General features: G+C 39.2%; 1 protein-coding gene across 2 annotated transcripts; it reads right to left on the bottom strand.

Moving 5' to 3' along the window:
* Positions 1-228: 228 nt before the first annotated feature.
* Positions 229-8,956, bottom strand: LOC18437897 (auxin transporter-like protein 2). Of its 2 annotated transcripts, none has more exons than XM_006848095.4 (9): positions 8,011-8,956; positions 7,623-7,814; positions 7,018-7,203; positions 6,574-6,686; positions 6,070-6,253; positions 5,485-5,582; positions 4,105-4,312; positions 3,045-3,302; positions 229-1,303 (listed from the first exon to the last, which is right to left on the bottom strand). In XM_006848095.4, the coding sequence occupies exons 2-9, from the start codon at positions 7,788-7,790 to the stop codon at positions 1,091-1,093; spliced, it is 1,428 nt and encodes a 475-aa protein (XP_006848158.1). In that variant the 5' UTR covers positions 7,791-7,814; positions 8,011-8,956; the 3' UTR covers positions 229-1,090. The 2 variants fall into 2 exon arrangements, with proteins under 2 accessions (XP_006848158.1, XP_011624741.1); XM_011626439.3 differs by having other exon boundaries at positions 8,668-8,956.
* Between the last annotated feature and the right edge of the window lie 368 nt (positions 8,957-9,324).

Genomic DNA, 9,324 nt, shown 5'->3' with positions numbered 1-9,324 from the left:
GCAACCTTATATGAAGCTTTTCCCATATTTAGAAAGCGAGATCTAAGTGTTAGAAAACTCAAAATTCAAAGTATATATTTCCCAAAAAATTTATTTAAAAAAAAAATAATCTTCAAGAGTATGTATATATTCTAACCAAGGGAGTAGATGTACACATGCTCCTATTGAGCATCATATACGCATTCCACACACAAAAAAACCTAAAATACGACGCATGCGACAGCCATATAAATAAAACCTGAAATTCTGAATTTAATTAGATTAATAAAAACAGAAGAACAAGCCTTTCTTACAAAAACATGGGCCTCACATGCGACACCATGTGCATTATAACGGGCCCACACCAAGTCAAAAAGCCAAACTTTAATCCACGTGCCAAGCCAGATTCATGACACGTGGTCAGCGTTTTCTTCAAGACAAATTGTAAATGGGCTTAGTAATAATTATGAACCCCCTTAACTAAGCACACAACGATATAAAATTTAGAGAGAGAAGAAAGCCCCACAAATTTAGAGAGAGAGAGAGGGAAGGAGCCCCCTAATTTAACTTTTTTTTTTTTTTTTAAGCTCCCTGCAAGAGAATCATTCAAGCATCACAAACCCTAGGAACAAAATAGGAATGCTACCACTGTTTATGTTACAATCTAGAGAGAGAGAGAGTTGGGAGGGGTTTCTAGAGAGAGAAGATGTGTAGAGAGGAATGTGATTGTTGGTTTCTTTCTAGAGAGGAAGGAAAGATGGAGAGAGGGGATGACTGGCTTATGCCTAGAGAGAGAAAGAGGGAAAACAAATAGGTCGAGGAGAGAGGTGTAAAGGGGTAGGAAGGCTACGGAGGTTAAACCTAGAGAGAGATTGTGTAGAAGGAAAGCAAGGGAAAAGAAGAGAGAGAAAAGTGTGAGAAAAAGTCGGAGTAGAGATAAGATTTGTATAAGTAGAGAGAGAAGGTAGGGAGCCGGTGGTGGAGTAGAGAGAGAAAGCATGGAGAGAGAGAGAGAGAGAGGGGTAGTGGTGGGGTAGAGAGGGAATGAGTATGGAGGAGAGAGGAAATGATTGTGGGGGAGAGAGAGAGAGAGAGAAAGGGAGAGAGAGTGCTAATGGTGGGGGAGAGGAGGGGAGGTTCGACGGGGGCATTGGTAGCACTTAGCAAAGAGGCCGAATGTGTCGACCTGCCGGATGAAATTGGTCATTGAGGCCCAACCCCCAAAACCAAAGCCCACAAGGAAAACCCACACCACCACAAATGTATTCACAATGTACATTCCCGTCCAGCTAGGCAAGAAGAATGGAGGCTTCTCTACAGCATTCTGCCAAACACACACAAAATCCTTAATTAGAGAGAGAAAGAGAGAGAGAGGGCCACATATTGTTAATTAGAAAGAGAGAGAGAGCAACAGACTGTTAATTAGAGAGAGACTTTGGAGTACTATCTTCCATTGAGAGAGAGAAAGAGAGAGAGACCAACATATTATTACTTAGAGAGGGAGAGAGAGAGAGAGTTGGTATGGACATTGGAGCACCGTTGGCAAACTCAGTCGCCACTTCAACACAGAACCAGCTGGTCAAACGGGAACGGAGCACTCAGCTGATCCGGTTTGACCGGTTTTAGTGTCTGGCCGGATATTTAATTTTTTTTTAATAAAAATTTCCACATAAATAAGAGATTCGTTTGTAATATGTTTTTGAATGATTTTTATCATTTTAGGAAAAATTGGAAAGTGCTTTGGTCATGAATACTTATTTATACATTTTTTTTTTTTTTTTGAAAAATTATAAAACCCCTAGGCACAAATTTATTTTTTAAAATCTATTTTTTCACTAATTTTCAACTTTTTGGATGTGTTTTGGGAAAACGTTTATACAATGATGCTACCTTATAATGTAGAACTACATATGCCCTAAAAATTCCATCGAAAAAGGTAGTTTTAATATTGAAAAACCCTTTGATTGATCATCTCGACATCGAGATGCATGACTATGAAAAATAAAAAGATTTTTAAGTACCAAAAATAGTGTATTTTACAACATATTATCTACACCGTCCATTTTTTAGATTTTCATACATATATAGATCTACTTGATTTTAACCAGTTTAAAAATTTCAAATTCAATAATTAGATATAAAATAGATTTTGAGATCATCCTAAAACATTTTACATAAAAATTATATGCCATGATAAAATTTGAAGGTGCACTTTACGGATGCATCAATGTGCTAACTGCACCATTTGTTAAATCAAACTTTACATATACTTCTCATATATTTTTTTATTTTTTAAAATATTATTTCGACCGCCGAGACTTATACCGTTAAAGCCGATTGAACCGGCTGGTTTACCTGTAACTTTGACCGGGCCTTTGGCCAGTACGGTTGGATTTCTAGAACCGTGCTTCGGATTACTATTTTCCATTGCACTAGAGAGACAAGTGGTTGAAACTTTGGAATTTGCATCCCCCATTTATAGAAATGGCGGACACTTTGGACTTCTCACAGTTGGAGAAAGAAAGGTGGTTGAAACTCGAAACTTTGCACTTCTAACTGAGAGAGAGAGAGTAGTGATTCGAAGTTAAATTGGATGCAGACCGATGGGTTTTAGCCTCCATAATAGAAAGAGAGAGAGAGAGGTGGGAGATGAAAGCGAACTTGGTTTTAGAGAAAGAGAGAGAGATAGAAGGTCCACACAACTGAGAACCGCTAGAAAACAGAGCAGCAGTGATTGGGTGAGCTTTTTTAGAGAGAGAGAGAGTAGAAGCAACTGTAGGTTTTATCCTCACCACTAGAGGCCAGAGTCCACACAAAGGAGGAACCGCTAAAAACCAAAGCCCAAGAGCGAGTGCGCCTAGAGAGAGAATGAAAGAAAAACGACATGGCTTTTATCTCTCACTCCAAAACTCTTAAACGTCCACACATGGAGGGAAACCGCTAAAAAACAGAAGCCCAAATCAGTGAGTGAATGTGCTTAGAGAGAGATAGTGACCCATCGAGAGAGAAAGAAAGAGTTAGAGAGAGAGAAAAAAAAAAAAGTTAGAGAGAGAAAGTGGGTTCACCTGTCGTGCGGAGGCCTTTCGGTAGGTGAGCATATGGGCCAAGGAAGGGATGATGTAGACAGTGAAGCTAACGAGCAAGGCACCAACGGCTGAATTGATAGGGCCAAAGAAGGGGAAAATAATGGCCAAAAACCAGATGGGGATCACAACAGGTAACCTAGCCAATGCCCTCAGGCAAATGCTCTTTGTATCATGCATTCCAATCACCTTCTCCCACACAAAGTAGAGAGGAGTGCAAGCAAAACCGAATGTAATGAACTGCACCCAGCAAACATAATAGCTCATGAGTAATTAGAGAGAGAAAGAGATAGCTCATGAGTACTTAGAGAGAGAGAGAGAAATGAGTGCAGATTACTGAGCTTAATGCGACGAACTCTTAAAATAGATATAAGCCAAGGTATGAGAGAGAACGAACTCTTAAAAGAGATACAAGACAAGGTGAGAGAGAGAGAGAGAGAAAATTCAGTTAGAGAAAAAGGAGATTTTTCGTTGAGGTTAACAAGAGGTTTTTTTTGGGAATGGAAGTTTAGAAACTGTCCAAAATCCCACCTCTTGCAATGGTTTTTCAGACTCTAGAGAGAGCGAGGGCGATAGAAAAATGCACATATTTCAGTGAATCTTTATATTTTGCTAACATGAATTCACCATAAAAACTAGAGAGAGAGAGAGAGAGAGAAATCAGTTAGAGAAACGGTCCAAATCCCACCTGTTGCAACGGTTCAGACTCGAGAGAGAGAAAGCTTGATGCAAAAATGCACATATTTCAGTGAATCTCAAAATTTTGCTAACATGAATTCACCAAAAAAAACTAAAACGGACAAGAAACAAATAAGGAAAACAAGACCAGAGAGAAAAGAAACCCACACAATTAATGAACCATTCATCGAACACTTAAAATAGATACACAACAAATAGGAAGAATAAATTTAAGAGAGAGAAAGAGGGGGATAATGTGAAATACCACCAAAGATAAGAGTCATTTTTTAGAGAGAGAAAGGGGGAGTACGTGAAAAAACTACACACGATAAGAGTAAATTTTTAGAGAGAGAAAGGAGAGTACTTGATGTATGAGCATGAGGATGACTGCGCTGTCACGGAAGCGAGTCTTGGGGAGAAGAGAGAAAGCATTTGAGTGGTTGAGTAGCAAGTCACCAAAGGCCCAATACATAGCAGCAGCAGATGGAAGTGTCAAGGTGAAGACATAAAGTGTCGCCAACAAGTATATGGATTTGAATTTTTGTGGCTTCCACATAGCATGCATAATTTCCCTGCAAAATCTTTTTTGTTTTAAAAAAATACAAACGAATCGCCTACTAATTACTCAACTTATAAAGATGGTTTAGGTGTGCGACACAGATACAAGTGTCGGAAATAACACAATTTAAATTTGACATTTTAGATACAAGACACATGTAATATCGATGTAGGAATCTAGGTCACTTCTAATTACTTTTGTAATTAGATTTTAAAAAGAAAAATAATTGTTAATGTGTTTTTAGTGTATAATACTTACTGTGAATGTAGTGCGTCATTGCGCGTGTCCATTTCACATATCTAACAACTCAATAATCAATTTCTGAAATACATGTTCTAATTCATTGACAATTTTTTAAGAAAACAATTAACAAAATAAAGGATAAATTAAAAAAATGTAGCGAATCCTACTCCCTCTAAAAGCCTTTTTATTTTAAAAAAAAAGGAAAATTTATCAAGATATCCATTAAAGATGAAGTATTTAACATTTTGCCCATTTGATGGGTATTTTGAAATTAAATCAAAAGATGTGGGTAAAGTGTCAAATTGTTATGAGAATTTAATTTCCCAAAAGAATATAATGAAATGAAGCCCATGAAAAATAGATTTTTTAATTTTTAACATTAAAAAAAATAGATATTTTAGTTTATTACTTAGAAAATTAAAATTTATCAAATAAGTGATAATTGTAGAAAACAAAAAAAACAAAATACCCAAGAGAGTTATTTAAAACTTTATACATTTTTAACTATTTCAAATCATGATAATGTGCATTTTGATGGGTATTTTAAAATTAAATTAAATAATACAGATGAAATATAAATTTACTGATCTCTCATAAGTAGAATGGTAAGTTGCTCTTAAGAGGGGGAAAAAAAAAAATTTAAAGCCACCTCAACTTTCCCTTTTTGCCCTAGCGGGAAAATCCCGTGTCTTGCCGGCTTTTGCAAGAAAAAGACGCGGGCAAATTGGACACTTTCGAAAAATCCAGTGACGTCTTTGTCCTCCCAGAGTTGTATGAGGATGTTTACGGTCGTACTTGCCGGAAACAAGGGCATTATCGTCAATCATCTCATCCAAAAAGAAATTGAAAAGAATGAAAAATCTAAGAAAATGAAAGAAAATATGGCAGGAAAAAGGTAAACATGGATAAGGCCGCAGAGTAGAGAGAGAAACAGGAGCCTACACTGTTACAGCGTGACCACCGAAAGTGTAGAGAATGTTGGTGGCGCCTGTAAAATAGAGCACCAGCTTAGAGGGCGCCGAGTGCTTCACACCTTCCACCTGTCAATTGTAGCACCAACAGTTTATCAATAGTTTTTAGAGCGAGAAACAACAATCGATGGTTTTTAGAGCGAGAAAGAAACAATTTATCAATGGTTTTTTGTGCGAGAAAGAGTACAATAAGAAGTCCTGAGAGACAGAAGTGGCCCATATAGAAAGAGATTTGTACAGAGGAAGAGGATGGTGATTATTTACAGTATGCTAGAGAGAGAAGGGTGTTTAATTTGGAGATAGAGAGAGAGAGAGAAATAGGTGGTGGACAAGAACTTAGAGAGAGAAAATGTATACTGCCATTAAAGGCACCTTATCTAGTAGTTGCTGACGAAATAAAAGTCTGTACCCATACCTCCCCGAGAGAAAAAAACCAGAGGAAAGTAGAGAGAGAGAGAGAGAACATATTTGGTTCACAAACAAGAAAAGGGAATCGGAGAGAGAAAGTCCCTCTTAGAGAAATTGCTCAAACACAAAGTGAGGTTGATTTTATTACCTGACCATGAATGAGGCCTGCAATTGTCAAGTACCATGCTGTGTAGGTGGTCATTCCTAGACCGAGAAAGGACCAAATTCGGTAGTTGTGGAAAGAGGGGATAAAGACTGTGGTCGCGCAGCAGGCTCCAAATATGTAAGTCCAGGTCCTCTTGTCCAACCGGTCGTTGATGTAGTATATGTTGCTGTTGTTTTCAGAGAGAGAAAGGAGAACCTCATATCAGAGAGAGGAAGTTAAGAGAAAACAATTAAGAGAGAGAAACCCACATAGAGGAGAGTAAATTAAGAGAGAGAAGCTCATGTGGAGCGAGAAAGAGAGGAAATCCCACTTGATAGAGTGAGAAAGTGTCAATTGTCAAGAGAAGTGAAACAGAGATAAATCCACGTTCCAAACACTTGAAAGATGAAGAGAGACTCACATGGGTTAGAGAGAGAATATATGTACAATAATTCAAGAGATTGTGATGGGTTTAGAGAGAGAAACTAAAATTAAATGAGGGTGTACCTTGCGCAGGCGATGAGTTGGATAACGGAACCGAAGAGCAGAAAAGTGCAGTTGAAGGCGAGGCCAATGGCTTTCCACCGATGACCCAATAACCCATCCAAAACTTCGAACCACTGCAATCACAAATTCGGTCATTTCAGAGAGAGAAAGTGTTTTTGGGAGAGAATTTTAGAGAGAGAGAAACGTCATTAGAAAGAGAATATGGGTTTTGATATAAAAAAAAAAAAGGTTCATTTTCTATTGCCCATCCCACAGAGAGAGAGAGAGAGAGGGGATTTGGTTTGTGAATTAAGAAGCAAATTCCTTTGCTTTCTCTCTCTAAACCACTTTGAGAGAGAAGCTCTGTGTTTCAAGCACCAAATAGTTGAGATTCCCGTTGAGGTCGAAAAAACAAAGAAAAGAAGTTCTCTTCTCTCCGTAATCTAGAGAGAGAAGGGGGTGTACCTGAATGACATGGTTCTTGAAATTATAGTTTTCCTTTTCCTTCCTGCTCCGGTATTCGATATAGAGGACGCTGATTAGGTACGCAGTCCAGCTCCCCATGAAGCCGTAAAATAATTGAAATAGGATCCCAGAAAGCATCCCCAATTGCGAGAATGAGTATGGAAGCGTCAGCAAAACCTGGGCCACCTGCAATTGTAGAGAGAAAAAAAACCCAATTCCAAATTTCCCCACTCAGATGACAAATCAATCAACAGAACCCATGTAAAGTTTGCTTTCTCTCTCTAAAAGGATCCAAAAACAATAACTGTGAAGCAATGGGGAAAAACTCATGGTTTCTGAGCAATTACACGCTAATTTCATCTGCTTTCTCTCTCTGAAAAAGATGGAAGAAGTTCTGTTGAAAACAGTGAAAGAAACCCATGTGAAATTTTATACAATCTCATACTAAATTCACCGAGGTTTTCTCTCTAAAGAGATTGGGAAAACTTCCTCTTTCAGTGAATGAAGAAACCGTGTGGTTTTTGGGGGAAAAATCAGTGTGGTGTTGGCTCTCTCTCTAGAAGGATCACTGAAGAAAAAGGAGGGAACCGCTTTCTTTCTCTCACCTGGTTTGATGCACAACTGAACCAGGCATCATAGACAGAGCCGCCATGCCATAAGATATTCTTCATGCTGAATTTCGAGTTGTCTTCTCTCTGTTCCTCTTTCCCATCGACTTCTGTTTCGTTGTAGGTCGCCACTATGGCCTCCTCTGCTTGCTTTTGAGGCAACATCTTTCTCTCTCTAACCAACAGACCCTGCAAATATAATTAGGAGCAAAAACAAGTCCAAAACCTTCAGATCTGATCTCTCTCTCTAAAAGGGAGAAGAAGCATTAGAAGAGAGAGAAACCAAGAGTAACAGAGGAAGAGATAAGAGAGAAAACCCATCAAGCAAAACAGAGAAAGAGAGAGTAAAAAGGAGTGAGAAAAAAAGCTTAACCCATGGACTCACCCTTAAGCTCTATGGAAGCAGTTACAGTGAGGGTAAAGGCAAAGCGAGAATAGCGTGTTCTCCACACACGCTTCTCTCTCTTCCTCTCTCTCTCTCTCTCTCTCTCTCTCTCTCTTATTTAACACCAAGCCGTTTCTTATTTATAAACGCTCCAATTCCTTCCGTAACTTCCTGCACTGAGGTTCCAAATCTCTCTACAACTTTCTCTCTCTAGCAGAGGTTCCCTGAACAAATGTCACCACCCACTTTAATACCTACCCAAAACTAGCTCTGAAAGCTCTGAATGTCCTCACAATTAGCTGCTTCAAATACAAATTTCTCTCTCTCTCCTCTTCCTATCTCTAAATTTGGACGAGTGTATTTCATGCAAGGGCCAGCTAAAGCAACAGCTATTCCCTTTCCTTATCCGGATTCGGCCATTAAAACCGCCCCATTCCGAGATTTTGCAGAGCCATTAATGACCCTACAAATAGTTAGAGAGAGAAACACTTAAATGCGTAGCACTGTAATGGCCTCGAATTGCAGAGACTTAACCGGGATATCTTAGGTTTTGTCTGGAAATCTCAGGCCCCCTTCGTCCTAAATAGGGTCTAATTATGGGGGTAGGTGGTAGAGAGAGAAATTTGAACTTTTCGTAAGGACAGAGAAAGGCGGTACCTTCAATGTTGCTGGTGAAGATGAGAGAGAGTTGGGTTTTTTTTAGCCGGAATCTTTTGCAGTGCGAGGCCGTTAATTGGGTTTTTTGGAGGGCTGAGATCTGAGAGGAAGGAAATAGAGAGAGAGAGAGAGGGGGGGATTCTTGGGTTGTGAAAAGAGAATGGAAAAGTAGAGAGAGAAAGCAAGGAGAAAGGTTTCTGTGTTCTTCTGGTTTAGAGTTGGGGTTTTCTCTAACAATAACTCTGCTGTTCGTTGAGAGATTTCACGCACAGTTGAGTTATTACTTGTTAGTCTTTGGCTCTTAAACCCGCCGTTCCCTTTTTAAAAGCAGTCATCCTCTCGCACCCACATGAGAGAGAAGAGAGAGAAACAGAGAGCTACTTCAATTATAGAGAGAAAGAGAGACATGTAGAGAGAGAGAGATACAGAGAGCTACCTCAGTTAGAGAGAGAAAGAGCGTGTCCCCACGCAATGAGCGAGGGACCCATTTCCACGCTCAAACCATTAAGAGACAGAAAGCCCGCGTGACCACGCTCCTTAGAGAGAGAATTCGCATGACGGGGCATGTGCGCCCCCAGAGAGAGAAAGTTTGGGCCACCTCCATTTTTCTAGAGAGAGAATATAGTCACCCAAGAGATAGAAAGAACACTTTTTTTT

Source organism: Amborella trichopoda, chromosome 8 (genome assembly GCF_054954075.1).
Source record: "Amborella trichopoda isolate Santa Cruz 75 chromosome 8, AtrichopodaSantaCruz75HAP2 v2.0, whole genome shotgun sequence".
Lineage (NCBI taxonomy): Eukaryota > Viridiplantae > Streptophyta > Magnoliopsida > Amborellales > Amborellaceae > Amborella > Amborella trichopoda.
The sequence above is the reverse complement of the archived record's forward strand: the minus strand, read 5'-3'. Positions and strand labels throughout refer to the sequence as shown.